This window comes from Meleagris gallopavo, unplaced genomic scaffold, assembly GCF_905368555.1.
Source record: "Meleagris gallopavo unplaced genomic scaffold, MGAL_WU_HG_1.1 scaffold_10, whole genome shotgun sequence".
In the NCBI taxonomy this organism is placed as follows: Eukaryota; Metazoa; Chordata; class Aves; order Galliformes; family Phasianidae; genus Meleagris; species Meleagris gallopavo.
Genome location: NW_028147024.1, coordinates 106,562 through 127,500, shown reverse-complemented (window position 1 = coordinate 127,500; position 20,939 = coordinate 106,562). Strand labels below are relative to the sequence as shown.

The 20,939-nt window shown below is 64.4% G+C and overlaps 1 protein-coding gene across 1 annotated transcript in view; it reads left to right on the top strand.

Moving 5' to 3' along the window:
- The window catches only part of RYR1 (ryanodine receptor 1), a gene marked incomplete at its 5' end in the record, with an annotated part of 140,086 nt that overhangs the window by 28,908 nt on the left and 90,239 nt on the right, over positions 1 to 20,939 (top strand). Inside the window, 11 exon segments of the mRNA NM_001303199.1 lie at positions 147 to 311; positions 2,468 to 2,554; positions 4,043 to 4,269; positions 5,870 to 6,713; positions 7,992 to 8,181; positions 8,184 to 8,191; positions 8,978 to 9,089; positions 10,594 to 10,740; positions 12,562 to 12,835; positions 17,990 to 18,104; positions 18,198 to 18,330. Coding sequence (NP_001290128.1) covers positions 147 to 311; positions 2,468 to 2,554; positions 4,043 to 4,269; positions 5,870 to 6,713; positions 7,992 to 8,181; positions 8,184 to 8,191; positions 8,978 to 9,089; positions 10,594 to 10,740; positions 12,562 to 12,835; positions 17,990 to 18,104; positions 18,198 to 18,330 — 2,302 coding nt within the window.

Sequence of the window (20,939 nt, the reverse complement as noted above, 5' to 3'; positions counted from 1 at the left end):
CCCCACCTCACCCACCCCCCCGACCCACAACCCCCCATCACCCCACAACCCCCACTTCACCCCACAACCCCCCATCACCCCACAACCCCCCACCCCCCCACCCCCACCCCCACCCCCCGACCCCCATCTCACCCCTCCCGGCCCGCAGCATCAGACGCAGCAGCTGCTACATGCTGTGGGCCGGGGAGTTCGGCTCCGCTTCCCCGCAGAGCCGCAGCCACAGCGACGCCGTCATCGGCTGCCTGGTGGACGTGGCCACGGGGCTGATGACCTTCACCGCCAACGGCAAGGAGCTCAACACCTTCTTCCAGGTAGGGCTGCCCCACAGATACCCGTGGCTGCCCCACAGATACCCCATGGCTGCCCCACAGATACCCCATGGCTGCCCCATAGATACCCAGAGAGCCCCATACATACCCCATGGCTGCCCCATAGATACCCCATAGAGCCCCACAGATACCCCATGGCTGCCCCAGAGATACCCGTGGCTGCCCCATAGATATGCATGGCTGCCCCACAGATACCCGTGGCTGCCCCATAGATACCCCAGAGAGCCCCACAGATACCCCACAGATACCCCATGGCTGCCCCATACATACCCCATGGCTGCCCCACAGATACCCCATGGCTGCCCCACAGATACCCCATGGCTGCCCCATAGATACCCCAGAGAGCCCCATACATACCCCATGGCTGCCCCATAGATACCCCATAGAGCCCCACAGATACCCCATGGCTGCCCCATAGATACCCCATGGCTGCCCCATAGATACCCCAGAGAGCCCCACAGATACCCCACAGATACCCCATGGCTGCCCCATACATACCCCATGGCTGCCCCATAGATACCCCAGAGAGCCCCATACATACCCCATGGCTGCCCCATAGATACCCCATAGAGCCCCACAGATACCCCATGGCTGCCCCACAGATACCCGTGGCTGCCCCATAGATACCCCATGGCTGCCCCACAGATACCCGTGGCTGCCCCATAGATACCCCAGAGAGCCCCACAGATACCCCACAGATACCCCATGGCTGCCCCATACATACCCCATGGCTGCCCCACAGATACCCCATGGCTGCCCCACAGATACCCCAGAGAGCCCCATACATACCCCATAGAGCCCCACAGATACCCCATGGCTGCCCCATAGATACCCCATGGCTGCACCATAGATACCCCAGAGAGCCCCATACATACCCCATGGCTGCCCCATAGATACCCCAGAGAGCCCCATACATACCCCATGGCTGCCCCATAGATACCCCATAGAGCCCCACAGATACCCCACAGATACCCCATGGCTGCCCCACAGATACCCCATGGCTGCACCATAGATACCCCAGAGAGCCCCATACATACCCCATGGCTGCTCCATAGATACCCCATAGAGCCCCACAGATACCCCAGAGAGCCCCATACATACCCCATGGCTGCACCATAGATACCCCAGAGAGCCCCACAGATACCCCACAGATACCCCATGGCTGCCCCACAGATACCCCAGAGAGCCCCACAGATACCCCACAGATACCCCATGGCTGCCCCACAGATACCCCAGAGAGCCCCACAGATACCCCACAGATACCCCATGGCTGCCCCACAGATACCCCATGGCTGCCCCATACATACCCCATGGCTGCCCCATACATACCCCATGGCTGCCCCACAGATACCCCAGAGAGCCCCATACATACCCCATAGAGCCCCACAGATACCCCATGGCTGCCCCACAGATACCCCATAGATACCCCATGGCTGCCCCACAGATACCCCATAGAGCCCCACAGATACCCCAGAGAGCCCCATAGATGCCCCATAGCTGCCCCACAGATACCCATGGCTGCCCCACAGATACCCCATAGAGCCCCACAGATACCCCATAGCTGCCCCAAAGATACCCCATAGAGCCCCACAGATACCCATGGCTGCCCCACAGATACCCCAGAGAGCCCCATACATACCCCATGGCTGCCCCACAGATACCCCAGAGAGCCCCACAGATACCCCAGAGAGCCCCACAGATACCCCATAGCTGCCCCACAGATACCCCATAGAGCCCCACAGATACCTCAGAATCCTATAGCTGCCCCACAGATACCCCATAGAGCCCCACAGATACCTCAGAATCCTATAGCTGCCCCACAGATACCCCATGGCTGCCCCATAGAGCCCCATAGATACCCCATGGCTGCCCCACAGATACCCCATGGCTGCCCCACAGTGTCCCCAGATACCCCATACATACCCCATGGCACCCCGTAGATACCCCATAGATACCCCATGGCACCCCATAGATACCCCATAGCAGCCCACAAATACCCCACAGATCCCCCATAGCAGCCCATAGGTACCCCATGGCACCCCATAGATACCCCATAGCAGCCCACAGATACCCCACAGATCCCCCATAGCAGCCCATAGGTACCCCATAGCGCCCCACAGCGCCCCCTATCCGCGCAGGTGGAGCCCAACACCAAGCTGTTCCCCGCCGTCTTCGTGCTGCCCAGCAGTCAGCACGTGGTGCAGTTCGAGCTGGGGAAGCTGAAGGTGAGGGGGGACCGACAGGGGAGCGGCCGCCCCCGTGCGGTGGGGGGTGGGACTGCAGGGGTTTTTGGGGTCTGCGGTTTTGTGGGGTTTGGGGTCGTTTTATGGGGTTTGTGGGTGGTTGTGGGGTCTGCGGTGGCTTTATGGGATCCGTGGGTGGTCGTGGGGTTTGTGGGTAGCAATGGGGTCTGCAGTTTTATGGGTTCTGCGGTGGGTTTCTGGGGTCTGTGGGCAGTAATGGGGTCTGGGTGTTTTTATGGGGTCACTGGTGTTTTTTATGAGGTCCGGGTTGGTTTTCTGGGGCTTGGGTGGCTTTATGGGGTCAGTGGTGGTTTTATGGGGTCAGTGGTGGTTTTTATGAGGTCTGGGTGGTTTTATGGGGTCTGTGGGCAGTAATGGGGTCTGTGGTGGCTTTCTGGGGTCTGTGGGCAGTAATGGGTCAGTGGTGGCTTTATGGGGTCAGTGGTGGTTTTATGGGGTCAGTAGTGGTTTTTATGAGGTCTGGGTGGCTTTATGGGGTCTGCGGTGGTTTTATAGGGTCAGTGGTGGTTTTATGGGGTTGGTGTTTTTTATGAGGTCTGGGTGGTTGTATGGGGTCAGTGGGCAGTAATGGGGTCTGCGGTGGTTTTATGGGGTCTGCAGTGGCTTTATGGGGTCAGTGGGCAGTAATGGGGTCAGTGGTGGCTTTATGGGGTCTGCGGTGGCTTTATGGGGTCTGCGGTGGCTTTATGGGGTCTGTGGGCAGTAATGGGGTCAGTGGTAGCTTTATGGGGTCTGCGGTGGCTTTCTGGGGTCAGTGGGCAGTAATGGGGTCTGCGGTGGCTTTCTGGGGTCAGTGGTGTTTTTTATGAGGTCTTGCTGATTGTATGGGGTCTGTGGGCAGTAATGAGGTCTGCAGTGGCTTTATGGGGTCTGTGGGCAGTAATGGGGTCTGCAGTGGCTTTATGGGGTCTGCGGTGGTTTTCTGGGGTCTGCGGTGGTTTTCTGGGGTCAGTGGGCAGTAATGGGGTCTGCGGTGGTTGTATGGGGTCAGTGGGCAGTAATGGGGTCTGCAGTGGTTGTATGGGGTCTGTGGGCAGTAATGGGGTCTGCAGTGGCTTTATGGGGTCTGCGGTGGTTTTCTGGGGTCAGTGGGCAGTAATGGGGTCTGGTTGGCTTTATGGGGTCTGGGTGGTTTTCTGGGGTCAGTGGGCAGTAATGGGGTCTGGTTGGCTTTATGGGGTCTGGGTGGTTGTATGGGGTCAGTGGGCAGTAATGGGGTCTGGGTGGCTTTATGGGGTCTGCGGTGGTTGTATGGGGTCAGTGGGCAGTAATGGGGTCTGTGGTGGTTGTATGGGGTCAGTGGGCAGTAATGGGGTCTGGGTGTTTTTCTGGGGTCTGGGTGTTTTTATGGGGTCTGCACGTAACAATGGGCTCCGGGTGCTTTTCGGGGCTCTGTGCCCCCCGCCCTGCCGTCCGCCCCGGGGTCCCTCCATCCCCCCCTCCCCTCAGAACATCCTGCCGCTGTCGGCCGCGCTGTTCAGCAGCGAGCGCTGCAACCCGGAGCCGCAGTGCCCGCCCCGGCTGTGCATCCAGCGCCTGACCGCCGTCACCTGGAGCCGGATGGCGGCCGAGGAGCTGCCCGTGAGCAGCGGCCGGGCCGCCGACGGCCGCGGCTGGGAGGTGCGCTGTTCCGAACCGCGCCTGATGATGGCGCTGCACATCCCTGAGGAGAACAGGTGGGGGCGGTTGGGGGGGAGGTGGGGGGGTCATGGGGGGGAAAGGGGGTCTGGGGAGGTTGGGGGAGTGATGGAAGGGGTGGGGGTGGAGTGGGGGGGGAATGGAGGGCGATGGGGGGGGATGGGGGTCCGGGGAGGTTGGAGGAGTGATGGAAGGGGTGGGGGGTGGGGGAGGGGTGGGGGGAATGGGGGGCAATGGGGGGGGATGGGGGTCTGGGGAGGTTGGAGGAGCAATGGGGGGGGATGGGGGTCTGGGGAGGTTGGAGGAGTGATGGGGGAGGGGGTGGGAATGGGCGGGTGATGGGGGGGGGGGGGGAAGGGGGGCGATGGGGGGAGCTCGTGGTGCTGGGGAGGTCGGGGGGTGATGGGGGGGATGGGTTTGGGGGAGTGGGGGGTGTGGGGAGGGGAGGAATGGAGGCTGATGGTGGGGTGATGGGAGAGGCTGGGGGGGATGCGGGGGGTTGGGGGGTGATGGGGCGTGGGGGGGCTGGGCGAGCTGGTGGGATGGGGGTGGGGGGGGTGGTTCTGGGATGGGGGGGTAATGGGGGGGAGGGGCTCGGAGGGGGACGGGGGGTGTTGGGGGCCTGGGGGGGGTTAATCCCAACATCCCCTGCCCTCAGACCCCCAACACCCCCCACTCACAGACCCCCACCAACTCCCACCCTCAGACCCTCAATGGTTCCCCCAACGCCCCCCACCCTCAGACCCCCCCCCCTCACCCTCAGACCCCTCCACCCCAGACCCCAACGGCCGCAGTTCCATCCCTCTCCCCACCCTCAGACCCCCCCCTCACCCTCAGACCCCCCACCCCCAGACCCCCAGACCCCAATGGCAGCACTTCCACCCCCCCACCCTCAGACCCCCCCCCACCCCAGACCCCAACGGCCGCACTTCCACCCCCCCCCACCCTCAGACCCCCCCACCCCCAGACCCCCAGACCCCAATGGCAGCACTTCCAACCCCCCCACCCTCAGACCCCCACCCCACCCTCAGACCCCCCCCCCCAGACCCCACCGGCCGCACTTCCACCCCCCCACCCTCAGGCCCCCAGACCCCAACGGCCGCACTTCCACCCCCCCACCCCCAGACCCCAACGGCCAAAGTTCCACCCCCCCCACCCTCAGACCCCAGACCCCCCGACCCCAATGGCCGCACTTCCACCCCTCCCACCCTCAGACCCCCCCCCAGACCCCAATGGCAGCAGTTCCATCCCTCTCCCCACCCTCAGACCCCCCACCCCAGACCCCACCGGCCGCACTTCCACCCCCCCCCACCCTCAGACCCCCCCACCCCCAGACCCCCAGACCCCAATGGCAGCACTTCCAACCCCCCCACCCTCAGACCCCCCCCTCACCCTCAGACCCCCCACCCCTTCAGACCCCAACGGCCGCACTTCCACCCCCCCCACCCCCAGACCCCCAGACCCCAACGACAGCAGTTCCACCCCCCCCACCCTCAGACCCCAGACCCCCCGACCCCACCGGCCGCACTTCCACCCCCCCACCCCCAGACCCCAACGGCCACAGTTCCACCCCCCCCATCCTCAGACCCCCCCCCCCCCCCCCCCGACCCCACCGGCCGCACTTCCACCCCCCCGCAGATGCATGGACATCATGGAGCTGTGGGAGCGGCAGGACCTGCTCCGCTTCCATTGGCACACGCTGAAGCTGTACTGCGCCGTGTGCGCGCTGGGCAACACGCGGGTGGCGCACGCGCTGTGCAGCCACGTGGATCCGTCGCAGCTCCTCTTCGCCATCCGCAGCCCGGAGCTGCCCGGCCCCCTCCGCGCCGGTTACTACGACCTGCTGCTGGCCGTGCACCTGGAGCAGGGCGTCCGCGCCCGGGCCTCCATGAGCGCCGAGTTCATCGTCCCCATGGACGAGGCGTCCAAACGCATCTCCCTGTTCCCCGCCGGCGGGGGGGGCGACGTCAAAGTGCCCGGCCCCCCCGGCGTCGGGCTCAGCGCCTGCCTCCGCCCCCGGCCGCACTTCGCCGAGCCGTGCTTCGTGCGGCCGCCCGACGGCAGGGCGCTGCTGGGTCCCTCCATCCCGCTGCGGGCGCTGGGCAGGAGGGCCATCAGGATGCTGAGGGAGGCGGTGGCGGGGGGGGGGCCGCACGCCCGGGACCCCGTCGGCGGCAGCGTGGAGTTCCAGCTGGTGCCGGTGCTGAAGTTGGTGTCGGCTCTGCTGGCCGTCGGGGCGCTGCGGGACCCGGAGGTGCGCAAGGTGCTGCGGATGATCGAACCCAGGGTGTTCGGGGGGGGCGAGGAGGAGGAGGAGGAGGAGGAGAGGAGGAGGAGGAGGAAGGCCGTGGAGGCCGGCGAGGAGGAGGAGGAGGAGGAAGAGGAGGAGGAGGAAGATGAGGAGGAGGACGAGGAGGAGGAGGAGGACGGGCCGGAGGAAGGGCTGCTGCAGATGAAGCTGCCGGAGTCGGTGAAGCTGCAGGTGCGGGAAGCCCGGGGATCGGGCCTGGATCCGCCGCACATCGGCCCCATATCTGACCCATATCCAACCCATATCAGCCACATGTCGGCCCTATATCCGCCCCATATCAGCCCCATATCCACCCCATATCGGCCCCATATCGACCCCATATCTGCCCCATATCCACCCCGTATCAGCCCCATATCGACCCCATATCCGCCCCATATCGGCCCCATATCAGCCCTATACCCACCCCATATCGGCCCCATATCCACTCCATATCCGCCCCATATCGGTCCCATATCAGGCCTGTATGTGCTCTGTATCTGCCCTATGTCAGCCCTATATCAGTTCTATATTTGCTCCATATCGGCCCCATATCCGCCCCATATCAGCTCCATATCGGCTCCATACCAGCCCTATACCTGCCCTGTATCTGCCCCATATCAGCCCTATATCCGTCCCAATATCTGCCCCATATCTACTCCTTATTGGTCCTATATGCACTCTATATCAGCCCTATATCCACCCCGTATCAACTCGCTATTGGCCCCATATCTGCCCCACATCTGTCCTACATCCACCCCATATCAGCCCCATATCCCCCCTGGATCCTCCCCACCAGCCCCTCACTGTGGTCCACACCCCACATCTGTCCCTGGGTCCCCAATGTCCCCATGTGCCCCCAAAGCCCCTTTTACCCCCTACCCCTTCATTTTACCCCCCACCCCCCATTTTACCCCCCATTCCTCCCATTTCACCCCACCCCCCTTTTCCCCCCCCCCCCATTTTACGCCCCCATTTTACCCCCCCATTGTACCCCCCCATCTTACCCCCCACCCCCCATTTTACCCCCCACCCTCATTGTGCCCCCCCATTTACCCCCACCGCCCCATTGTACCCCCCCATTTTACCCCCCACCCCCCATTTCACCCCGCCCCTTTCTTACCCCCACCCCTCACCCCCCATTTTACCCCCCATCTTACCCCCACCCTCATTGTACCCCCAATTTTTCCCTCACCCCCCATTGTACCCCCCCATCTTACCCCCACCCCCCATATCACCCCCCACTCCTCCCATTTCACCCCCCCATCTTACCCCCCACCCCCCATTTTTCCCCCACCCCCATTGTACCCCCCCACACCCCCCATTGTACCCCCCATCTTACCCCCCACCCCCCATCTTACCCCCACCCCCCGTTTTACCCCCCACTCCTCCCATTTCACCCCCGCCCCCATCCTACCCCCCACCCCCCGTTGTGCCCCCCCATCTTACCCCCACGCCCGTTCCCCCCCCCAGATGTGCAACCTACTGCAGTTCTTCTGCGACCAGGAGCTGCAGCACCGCGTGGAAGCGATCGTCGCCTTCTCGGAGCGCCACGTGGAGCGGCTGCAGCGCGACCAGAGGCGGCGCTACGGGCGGCTGATGGGGGCCGTGACGATGAGCGCGGCTGAGACCGCGAGGAGAACCAGGGAGTTCCGGTCCCCCCCCAGGAACAGGTGGGGAGGGGGGGGGGGGGGCGTAGGGTTTGGGGGGGGGAAATGGGGGTGTGGTGCCCCCCAGGAACAGGAGGGGGGTTGGGGGGGGGGGGATGGGGGTGTGGTGCCCCCCAGGAACAGGTGGGGAGGTGGGGGGTGGGGGGGGACAGTTTGAGGGGGGGAAATGGGGGTGTCGTGCCCCCCAGGAACAGGTGGGGTTTGGGGGGGGGAATGGGGGTTGTGTGCCCTCCAGGAACAGGTGGGGGGGGGGGGCTTTGTGGGGGGGGAATGGTGTCGTGCCCCCCAGGAACAGGTGGGGGTTAGGGGCGGGGGGAATGGGCGTGTCGTGCCCCCAGGAACAAGGTGGGGGGGGGGGGTGCTTTAAGGGGGGGGAATGGGGGTGTTGTGCCCCTCAGGAACAGGTGGGGGTTTGGGAGGGGGCGTAGGGGGAGGGCGTAGGGTTTGGGGGGGGGGAATGGGGGTGTCGTCCCCCCAGGAACAGGTGGGGGTTGGGGGGGGGAAATGGGGGTGATGTGCCCCCCAGGAACAAGTGGGGGTTGGGAGGGGCGTAGGGTTTGGGGGGGGGGCGGTGGGGGGGGCTGGAGAAGTGGGGGTGTCCCCCCCCCCAAGTAGAAGGTGATGGGGTCGGGGAAGGAGAAAGGGGGAGTTGTAGGGTTTGGGAGGGGGAATGGGGGGGGTGTGGGAGATGGGGACGTTTTGGGGACACGGTGAGGACGTCCCGGGATGGGGGGGCGCGGGGGGGACCCAGGAGGTTTGGGGTCCCTGTGGTGACGCGGCGCCCCGCAGATCAACATGCTGCTGCAGTACAAGGGGGGGGCGGACGAGGAGGACTGCCCCGTGCCCCCCGACATCCGCGGGGAGCTGCTGCAATTCCACAGCGACCTGCTGGCGCACTGCGGTGAGCCGCACCGGGACCCCCGGGGGACAGATGGGACCCCCGCTATGGGGGCGTGGGGATGTGGGAACCCCTGCAAGGGGACGTGGGGACCTCCTGCATGGGGACATGGGGACATGGGGATCTCCTGCATGGGGACATGGGGAGCCCCTGCGTGGGGATATGGGGATGTGGGAACCCCTGCAAGGGGACTTGGGGACCTCCTGCATGGAGACATGGGGACCTCCTGCATGGGGATATGGGGATTTCCTGCATGGGGACATGGGGACCTCCTGCGTGGGGACATGGGGATTTCCTGCATGGGGATATGGGGACATGGGGACCCCCTGCAAGAGGACGTGGGGACCCCCTGCATGGGGACGTGGGGATATGGGGATAGGGGGGCCTGGGGACCCCCAGCATGGGGACATGGGGGCATGGCGACCCCCGGCATGGGGACATGGGGACCCCCTGCAAGAGGATGTGGGGACCCCCTGCAGGGGAAATGGGGACCTCCTGCACAGGGATATGGGGACATGGGGACGCCCTGCATGGGGACGTGGGGGCCTGGGGACCCCCTGCATGGGGACATGGGGACCCCCTTCATGGGGATAGGGGGGCATGGGGACCCCCTGCATGGGGACGTGGGGACCCCTTGCACAGGGATATGGGGACATGGGGACCCCCTGCAGGGGAAATGGGGACCTCCTGCATAGGGATATGGGGACATGGGGACTCCCTGCAAGAGGACGTGGGGATGTGGGGACCCCCTGCATGGGGACGTGGGGATCTCCTGCATGGGGATATGAGGACATGGGGACCCCCTGCATGGGGATAGGGGGGGCATGGGGACCCCCGGCATGGGGGCATGGGGATGTGGGAAACCCTGCAAGGGGACGTGGGGACATGGGGACCCCCTGCATGGGGATATGGGGACATGGGGACATGGGGATCTCCTGCATGGGGACATGGGGACATGGGGACTTCCTGCATGGGGACATGGGGACCCCCTGCAAAGGGACATGGGGAGCCCCTGCATGGGGATATGGGGACATGGGGACATGGGAACCTCCTGCATGGGGACACAGGGACCCCCTGCATGGGGACATGAGGATCTCCTGCATGGGGACATGGGGATCTCCTGCAAGAGGATGTGGGGACCTCCTGCATGAGAACATGGGGACATGGGGACCCCCTTCATGGGGATAGGGGGGCATGGGGACCCCTGGCATGGGGACATGGGGACATAGGGACCCCCTGCATGGGGGCACGGGGACATGGGGACCCCCAGCATAGGGATGTGGGCCCCCCTTTTGGGAATGTGGGACCCCCAGCGTGGGGACCCCCGGTGACCCTTCTGGTGTCCCTCTGTGACCCCTTGTGACCCCCAGTGATCCCATGATCCCCGCTGACCCCCCCCCCGCTGACCCCATGACCCCTCGTGACCCCTGGCGATCCCCTGTGACCTCTGGCGACCCCGTGACCCCCCCCGGTGACCCCTGGTGACCCCGCGACCCCTGTCCCGCAGGCATCGAGCTGCAGGGCGAGGAGGAGGAGGAGGAGGAAGACGCGTCGCTGCGGCAGCGGCTGCTGGCCTTGGTGCAACGCGTGGTGGGGAGGCAGCAGAAGGAGGAGGAGGAGGAGGAGGCGACGTCCCCAGAGCCCCCCGTGCCACGTGAGGGGGGGACAAGGGGGGGGGGGAAGGGGAAGGGGACGAAGGGGGGGGGACGAAGGGGGGGGGATGAAGGGGGGGGGGACGAAGGGGGGGGGGGACGAAGGGGGAGGGGGACGAAGGGGGAGGGGGACGAAGGGGGGGGACAAAGGGGGGGGGGGCGAAGGTGAAGGGGACAAAGGGGGGGGGGGACGAAGGGGGGGGACGAAGGGGAGGGGGGACGAACGGGGGGGGACAAAGGGGGGGGAACGAGGGGGGGGGGACGAAGGGCCATCGGCGCCGTTGTCGGGGTGGGTCCGAGGGGTCTTGAGGGCGGACCCCAGAATGTCCTCAGGATTGTCCCCAAAGTGCCACCAGGGATGTCCCCACGGTGCCTCCCCCACCCCATTATTTCCCATAGCTGCGGTGCCACCACCCCCCCCACCCTGCCTCTCACCCCCCCATGACACCCCATGGCTGCGCTGCCCCCCCAGCCCCTCGCTGCCCCCCACCCCCACCCTGACCCCCACCCCATTTTTCCCCACTGCTGGGATGCCCCCACCCGCCCTGACCCCCACCCCATTTTTCCCCACTGCTGGGATGCCCCCACCCCCCCTGACCTCCACACCCCCACCCTGACCCCCACCCCATTTTTCCCCACTGCTAGGATGCCCCCACCCCCCTCACCCTGAGCCCTACCCCCCCCCGCTGACCTCCACCCCCCCCACCCTGACCCCCACCCCATTTTTCCCCACTGCTGGGATGCCCCCACCACCCCCACCCTAACCCCCACCCCCCCCATGACACCCCATGGCTGCGGTGCCCCCCCCACCCCCACATTGACCCCCACCCCATTTTTCCCCACTGCTGGGATGCCCCCACCCCCCCACCCTGACCCGCACCCCTCCATGACACCCCATAGCTGCGTTGCCCCCCCCAGCCCCTCGCTGACCCCCACCCCCACCCTGACCCCCACCCCCACCCCATTTTTCCCCACTGCTGGGATGCTCCCCCCCTTCCGCCCCCCAGTCCTGCCCCTCACCCCCCGATGACACCCCATAGCTGCCGTCCCCCCACCCTACAGCTGCGCTGCCTCCCACCCCCACCCTGCCCCCCACCCCCCCATGACACCCCATAGCTGCCGTCCCCCCACCCTACAGCTGCGCTGCCTCCCACCCCCACCCTGCCCCCCACCCCCCCATGACACCCCATAGCTGCCGTCCCCCCACCCTACAGCTGCGCTGCCTCCCACCCCCACCCTGCCCCCCACCCCCCCATGACACCCCATAGCTGCCGTACCCCCACCCCACGGCTGCACTGCCCCCCCCCAGCCCCATGCTGACCCCCCACCCCCACCCTGACCCCCACCCCATTTTTCCCCACTGCTGGGATGCCCCCACCACCCCACCCTGAGCCCCACCCCCACCCCATTTTTCCCCACTGCTGGGATGCTCCCCCCCCTTCCGCCCCCCAGTCCTGCCCCCCACCCCCCGATGACACCCCATAGCTGCCGTCCCCCCACCCTACAGCTGCGCTGCCTCCCACCCCCACACTGCCCCCCACCCCCCCATGACACCCCATAGCTGCGTTGCCCCCACCCCACGGCTGCACTGCCCCCCCCAGCCCCTCGCTGACCCCCACCCCCATACTGCCCCCCACCCCCCGATGACACCCCATAGCTGCCTACCCCCACCCCACGGCTGCACTGCCCCCCCCAGCCCCTTGCTGCCCCCCACCCCCATACTGCCCCCCACCCTCCCATGACACCCCATAGCTGCGTTGCCCCCACCCCACGGCTGCGCTGCCCCCCCAGCCCCTCGCTGACCCCCGCCCCCCCCCCCCCAGGCACCCTGCAGGAGCTGATCTCGCACACCATGGTTCACTGGGCTCAGGAATCCTTCATCCAGAGCCCCGAGCTGGTTCGCTCCATGTTCAGCCTGCTGCACCGGCAGTACGACGGGCTGGGGGAGCTGGTGCGGGCGCTGCCCAAGGCTTACACCATCAGCGCCCACTCGGTGCCCGACACCACGGCGCTGCTCGAGTGCCTGGGGCAGATCCGCTCGCTGCTCATCGTGCAGATGGGGCCCGAGGAGGAGAACCTCATGATACAGAGCATCGGGTGCGGCCGCCAGGGTGTCCCATTGGGGTGTCCCGTGTCCCATCAGGGTGTCCCGTATCCAATCGGGGTGTCCCGTGTCCCATCGGGGTGTCCTGTGTCCTGTCAGGGTGTCCCGTGTCCCATTGGGCTGTCCTGTGTCCCATCGGGGTGCTCAATGTCCCATCGGGGTGCTCAATGTCCCATTGGGGTGTCCCTTGTCCCATCGGGGTGCTCAATGTCCCATCGGGGTGCTCAATGTCCCATTGGGGTGTCCTATGTCCCATTGGGGTGTCCCTTGTCCCATTGGGGTGCTCAATGTCCCATTGGGGTGCTCAATCTCCTGCTGGGGTGTCCCGTGTCCCATCGGGGTGTCCCGTGTCCCGTCAGGGTGTTCCGTGTCCCGTGTCCCATCGGGGTGTCCCATGTCCCATTGGGGTGTCCCTTGTCCCATTGGGGTGTCCCTTGTCCCATTGGGGTGCTCAATGTCCCATTGGGGTGCTCAATCTCCCATTGGGGTGTCCTGTGTCCCATCGGGGTGTCCCGTGTCCCATTGGGGTGTCCCGTGTCCCATTGGGGTGCTCAATGTCCCATTGGGGTGCTCAATCTCCCATTGGGGTGTCCCGTGTCCCATTGGGGTGTCCCTTGTCCCATTGGGGTGCTCAATGTCCCATCAGGGTGTCCCGTGTCCCATTGGGGTGTCCTGTGTCCCACTGGGGTGTCCCGTGTCCCATCGGGGTGTCCTGTGTCTTGTCAGGGTGTCCCGTGTCCCATTGGGGTGTCCCGTGTCCCGTTGGGGTGTCCCGTGTCCTGTCAGGGTGTCCCGTGTCCCATCGGGGTGTCCCGTGTCCCGTCAGGGTGTCCCGTGTCCTGTCAGGGTGTCCTGTGTCCCATCGGGGTGTCCTGTGTCCTCTCAGGGTGTCCTGTGTCCCATTGGGGTGTCCTGTGTCCCACCGGGGTGTCCTGTGTCCCATCGGGGTGTCCCGTGTCCTGTCGGGGTGTCCCGTGTCCCGTCAGGGTGTCCTGTGTCCCGTCAGGGTGTCCTGTGTCCCGTCGGGGTGTTCTGTGTCCCATCAAGGTGTCCTGTGTTCTGTCAGGGTGTCCCGTGTCCCATCGAGGTGTCCCATGTCCTGTCAGGGTGTCCCGTGTCCCATCGGGGTGTCCCGTGTCCCATCAGGGTGTCCCGTGTCCTGTCAGGGTGTCCCGTGTCCCACTGGGGTGTCCTGTGTCCCATCGGGGTGTCCTGTGTCCTGTCAGGGTGTCCTGTGTCTCATCGGGGTGTCCCGTGTCCCATTGGGGTGTCCTGTGTCCCATCGGGGTGTCCTGTGTTCTGTCAGGGTGTCCTGTGTCCCATCGGAGTGTCCCGTGTCCCGTCAGGGTGTTCTGTGTCCCATCAAGGTGTCCTGTGTCCTGTCAGGGTGTCCCGTGTCCCATCGGGGTGTCCCGTGTCCTGTCAGGGTGTCCCGTGTCCCATTGGGGTGTCCCATGTCCCATCGGGGTGTCCTGTGTCCTGTCAGGGTGTCCCGTGTCCCATCGGGGTGTCCCGTGTCCTGTCAGGGTGTCCCTTGTCCCATCGGGGTGTCCTGTGTCCCATTGGGGTGTCCCTTGTCCCATTGGGGTGTCCCGTGTCCCACCGGGGTGTCCTGTGTCCTGTCAGGGTGTCCCGTGTCCCATCGGGGTGTCCCGTGTCCTGTCAGGGTGTCCCTTGTCCCATCGGGGTGTCCTGTGTCCCATTGGGGTGTCCCTTGTCCCATTGGGGTGTCCCGTGTCCCACCGGGGTGTCCCGTGTCCCATCAGGGTGTCCTGTGTCCCATTGGGGTGTCCCGTGTCCCATCGGGGTGTCCTGTGTCCTGTCAGGGTGTCCTGTGTCCCATCGGGGTGTCCTGTGTCCCATTGGGGTGTCCCGTGTCCCACCGGGGTGTCCCGTGTCCCATTGGGGTGCCTGTGTCCCATCGGGGTGTCCCATGTCCCATTGGGATGTCCCGTGTCCCACCGGGGTGTCCCGTGTCCTGTTAGGGTGTCCCGTGTCCCATTGGGGTGCTCAGTGTCCCATTGGGGTGCTCAATCTCCTGCCAGGGTGTCCCGTGTCCCATCGGGGTGCCCCTTGTCCTATTGGGGTGTCCCGTGTCCCGTCAGGGTGTCCTGTGTCCCATCGGGGTGTCCCTTGTCCCACTGGGGTGTCCCTTGTCCCATTGGGGTGCTCAATCTCCCATTGGGGTGCTCAATCTCCCATTGGGGTGTCCCGTGTCCCATCAGGATGTCCCGTGTCCTGTCAGGGTGTCCCGTGTCCCATTGGGGTGCTCAATGTTCCATTGGGGTGCTCAATCTCCTGCCGGGGTGTCCCGTGTCCCACTGGGGTGTCCTGTGTCCCATCGGGGTGTCCTGTGTCCTGTCAGGGTGTCCCGTGTCCCATTGGGGTGTCCCATGTCCCATCGGGGTGTCCTGTGTCCTGTCAGGGTGTCCCGTGTCCCATCAAGGTGTCCTGTGTCCTGTCAGGGTGTCTTGTGTCTCATCGGGGTGTCCTGTATCCTGTCAGGGTGTCCCGTGTCCCATCGGGGTGTCCCGTGTCCCATTGGGGTGTCCCGTGTCCCATCGGGGTGTCCTGTGTCCTGTCAGGGTGTCCCGTGTCCCATCAAGGTGTCCTGTGTCCTGTCAGGGTGTCCCGTGTCCCATCGGGGTGTCCTGTGTCCCGTCAGGGTGTCTTGTGTCTCATCGGGGTGTCCTGTATCCTGTCAGGGTGTCCCGTGTCCCATCGGGGTGTCCCGTGTCCTGTCAGGGTGTCCCGTGTCCCATCAAGGTGTCCTGTGTCCTGTCAGGGTGTCCCGTGTCCCATCGGGGTGTCCTGTGTCCTGTCAGGGTGTCCCGTGTCCCATCAAGGTGTCCTGTGTCCTGTCAGGGTGTCCCGTGTCCCATCGGGGTGTCCTGTGTCCCGTCAGGGTGTCTTGTGTCTCATCGGGGTGTCCTGTATCCTGTCAGGGTGTCCCGTGTCCCATCGGGGTGTCCCGTGTCCTGTCAGGGTGTCCCTTGTCCCATCGGGGTGTCCTGTGTCCCATTGGGGTGTCCCTTGTCCCATTGGGGTGTCCCGTGTCCCACCGGGGTGTCCTGTGTCCTGTCAGGGTGTCCCGTGTCCCATCAGGGTGTCCTGTGTCCCATTGGGGTGTCCCGTGTCCCATCGGGGTGTCCTGTGTCCTGTCAGGGTGTCCTGTGTCCCATCGGGGTGTCCTGTGTCCCATTGGGGTGTCCCGTGTCCCACCGGGGTGTCCCGTGTCCCATTGGGGTGCCTGTGTCCCATCGGGGTGTCCCATGTCCCATTGGGATGTCCCGTGTCCCACCGGGGTGTCCCGTGTCCTGTTAGGGTGTCCCGTGTCCCATTGGGGTGCTCAGTGTCCCATTGGGGTGCTCAATCTCCTGCCAGGGTGTCCCGTGTCCCATCGGGGTGTCCCTTGTCCTATTGGGGTGTCCCGTGTCCCGTCAGGGTGTCCTGTGTCCCATCGGGGTGTCCCTTGTCCCACTGGGGTGTCCCTTGTCCCATTGGGGTGCTCAATGTCCCATTGGGGTGCTCAATCTCCCATTGGGGTGTCCCGTGTCCCATCAGGATGTCCCGTGTCCTGTCAGGGTGTCCCGTGTCCCATTGGGGTGCTCAATGTTCCATTGGGGTGCTCAATCTCCTGCCGGGGTGTCCCGTGTCCCATTGGGGTGTCTTGTGTCCCATTGGGGTGTCCCGTGTCCCATTGGGATGTCCTGTGTCCCATTGGGGTGCTCAATCTCTTGCCGGGGTGTCCCGTGTCCCATCGGGGTGTCCCGTGTCCTGTCAGGGTGTCCTGTGTCTCATCGGGGTGTCCCGTGTCCTGTCAGGGTGTCCCGTGTCCCATCGGGGTGTCCTGTGTCCTGTCAGGGTGCCCCGTGTCCCATTGGGGTGTCCCGTGTCCTGTCAGGGTGTCCTGTGTCCCACTGGGGTGTCCCGTGTCCCATCAGGGTGTCCCGTGTCCCATCGAGGTGTCCCGTGTCCTGTCAGGGTGTTCAATGTCCCATCGGGGTGTCCCTTGTCCCATCGGGGTGTCCCGTGTCCTGTCAGGGTGTCCCATGTCCCATCGGGGTGTCCCGTGTCCTGTCAGGGTGTCCCGTGTCCCATTGGGGTGCTCAATGTCCCATCGGGGTGCTCAATCTCCTGCCGGGGTGTCCCTTGTCCCATCAGGGTGTCCCTTGTCCCATTGGGGTGTCCCTTGTCCCATCAGGGTGTTCAATGTCCCATCGGGGTGTCCCTTGTCCCATCGGGGTGTCCCGTGTCCTGTCAGGGTGTCCCATGTCCCATCGGGGTGCTCAATGTCCCATCGGGGTGTCCCGTGTCCCATCGGGGTGTCCCATGTCCCATTGGGGTGCTCAATGTCCCATTGGGATGTCCCTTGTCCCATTGGGGTGCTCAGTGTCCCATCAGGGTGTCCTGTGTCCCATTGGGGTGCTCAATCTCCTGTCGGGGTGTCCTGTGTCCCGTCGAGGTGTCCCATGTCCCATTGGGGAGTCCTGTGTCCCATCAGGGTGTCATGTGTCCCGTTGGGGTGCTTAATCTCCCATCGGGGTGCCCCGTGTCCCATTGGGGTGTCCTGTGTCCCACTGGGGTGTCCCTTGTCCCATCGGGGTGCCCAGTGTCCCATTGGGATGTCCTGTGTCCTATCAGGGTGTTCCATGTCCCTTCAGGGTGCCCCATGTCCTGTTGGGGTGCCCCATATCCCATTGGGGTGCCCCATCTCTCATCGGGTGCCCCATATCCCATCGGGGTGCCCCATCTCTCATTGGGTGCCCCATATCCCATCAGGGTGCCCCATCTCTCAATGGGTGCCCCATGTCCCATCGAGGTGCCCCATCTCTCATTGGGTGCCCCATGTCCCATCGGGGTGCCCTGTCATATCCCATTGGGGTCTCCCATCTCTCATTGGGTGCCCCATCTCCCACTGGAGAGTCCAGTACCCCCCTGGGGTGCCCCACTTGCCATTGGGGTGCCCTCTCTGCTATTAGGGCACCCCATACCCCCCCGTCCCCAGCGTCCCCTAGAGGTTCCCCCACATCCCACCGCTGTCCCTTTTCCTCTTCCATCCCTCCCGCATCCCAAGAAAACCAAGAAAACCCCACGTGGGGCCGCGGGGCCTTTTGGGGCCGCCGTGACCCCGTTGTGCCCCGTAGGAACATCATGAACAACAAAGTCTTCTACCAGCACCCCAACCTGATGCGGGCGCTGGGGATGCACGAGACGGTCATGCAGGTGATGGTGAGCGTGCTGGGCGGCGGCGAGACCAAGGTGAGACCCCGCGGCCCCGCCGACCCCGGATCCCCACCCCGGGGGGGTTGTGACCCCGTTTCTCCCCTTGTCACCCCCCCCTCCCACCCCCAGGAGATCCGCTTCCCCAAAATGGTCACCAACTGCTGCCGCTTCCTCTGCTACTTCTGCCGCATCAGCCGCCAGAACCAGCGCTCCATGTTCGACCACCTGGGCTACCTGCTGGAGAACAGCAGCATCGGCCTGGGTGCGGGGCCCCCCGGCTCCACGGCTCCCCATCCGTGTCCCCACCCCATAACCTCATCCCGTGTCCCCACCCCGTATCCTCATCCCGTGTCCCCACCCCGTATCCTCATCCCGTGTCCCCACCCCGTATCCTTATCCCCACCCGTCCCCACATCTCCATCTCCATCCCACACTTCCATTCCTAAAAATCCCATGTCCCCATCCGTGTCCCTACCCCATATCCTCATCCCGTGTCCCCACCCCATATCCTCATCCCGTGTCCCCACCCCATAACCTCATCCCGTGTCCCCACCCCATATCCTCATCCCGTGTCCCCACCCCGTATCTTCATCCCATGTCCCCACCCCATATCCTCATCCCGTGTCCCCACCCCATATCCTCATCCCATGTCCCCACCCCATATCCTCATCCCGTGTCCCCACCCCGTATCTTCATCCCATGTCCCCACCCCATATCCTCATCCCGTGTCCCCACCCCATATCCTCATCCCGTGTCCCCACCCCATAACCTCATCCCGTGTCCCCACCCCATATCCTCATCCCGTGTCCCCACCCCGTATCCTCATCCCATGTCCCCACCCCATAACCTCATCCCGTGTCCCCACCCCGTATCATCATCCCATGTCCCCACCCCATATCCTCATCCGATGTCCCCAACCCATGTCCCCATCCCGTGTCCCCACCCCATATCCTCATCCCATGTCCCCACCCCATATCCTTATCCCATGTCCCCACCCCATAACCTCATCCCGTGTCCCCACCCCGTATCTTCATCCCCACCCCTGTCCCCACATCTCCATCTCCATCCCACACTTCCATTCCCAAAAATCCCATGTCCCCATCCGTGTCCCCACCCCATATCCTCATCCCATGTCCCCACCCCGTATCCTCATCCCGTGTCCCCACCCCATAACCTCATCCCGTGTCCCCACCCCGTATCCTCATCCCATGTCCCCACCCGATATCCTTATCCCCACCCGTCCCCACATCTCCATCTCCATCCCACACTTCCATTCCTAAAAATCCCATGTCCCCATCCGTGTCCCTATCCCATAACCTCATCCCGTGTCCCCACCCCATATCCTCATCCCGTGTCCCCACCCCGTATCCTCATCCCGTGTCCCCACCCTGTATCCTCATCCCCACCCCTGTCCCCACATCTCCATCTCCATCCCACACTTCCATTCCCAAAAATCCCATGTCACCATCCGTGTCCCTATCCCATATCCTCATCCCGTGTCCCCACCCCATATCCTCATCCCCTGTCCCCACCCCATATCCTCATCCCCACCCCTGTCCCCACATCTCCATCTCCATCCCGCACTTCCATTCCCAAAAATCCCATGTCACCATCCGTGTCCCCACCCCATATCCTCATCCCATGTCCCCACCCCATAACCTCATCCCGTGTCCCCACCCCATGTCCTCATCCCGTGTCCCCACCCCATATCCTCATCCCCACCCCTGTCCCCACATCTCCATCTCCATCTCACTCTTCCATTCCCAAAAATCCCATGTCCCCATCCGTGTCCCCACCCCATATCCTCATCCCATGTCCCCACTCCATATCCTCATCCCATGTCCCACCCCGTATCCTCTTCCCGTGTCCCCACCCTGTATCCTCATCCCCACCCCTGTCCCCACATCTCTATCTGTATGTCACTTTTCCATTCCCAAAAATCCCATGTCCCCACCCATGTCTCCACCCCATATCCTCATCCCCACCCCTGTCCCCACATCTCTATCTGTATGTCACACTTCCATTCCCAAAAATCCCATGTCCCCGTCCTGTCCCCACCCCATATCCTCATCCCCACCCCTGTCCCCACATGTCCATTTCCATCCCACGCTTCCATTCCCAAAAATTCTATGTCCCCATCCGTGCCCCTACCCCATATCCTCATCCCATGTCCCCACCCCATATCCTCATCCCCACCCCTGTCCCCACATCTCCATCTCCATCCCGCATTTCCATTCCCAAAAATCCCATGTCCTCATCCCCTGTCCCCACCCCATATCCTCATCCCGTGTCCCCACCCCCTGTCCTCATCCCGTGTCCCCACCCCATAACCTCATCCCCACCCCGTCCCCATATCCCCATCGCACATCTTCATCCCCGTCTCACACCCCCGTGCCCAAATCTCTGTCCCCACCCCATCCCCATGTCCCCATCCGTGTCCCCACCCTGTATCCTCATCCCGTGTCCCCAACCCATATCCTCATCCCCACCCCTGTCCCCAGATCTCCATCTGCATCCCACACTTCCATTCCCAAATCCCCGTCCCCATCCCACGTCCCCATCCCACGTCCCCATTCCCATCCCATCCCATCCCATCCCCATCCCCATCCCATCCCCATCCCCATCCCCATCCCCATCCCCATCCCATCCCATCCCATCCCATCCCCATCCCCATCCCATCCCCATCCCCATCCCCATCCCCATCCCCATCCCATCCCATCCCATCCCCATCCCCATCCCCATCCCCATCCCATCCCATCCCATCCCATCCCATCCCCATCCCCATCCCCATCCCATCCCATCCCATCCCCATCCCCATCCCCATCCCCATCCCATCCCATCCCATCCCATCCCATCCCCATCCCCATCCCC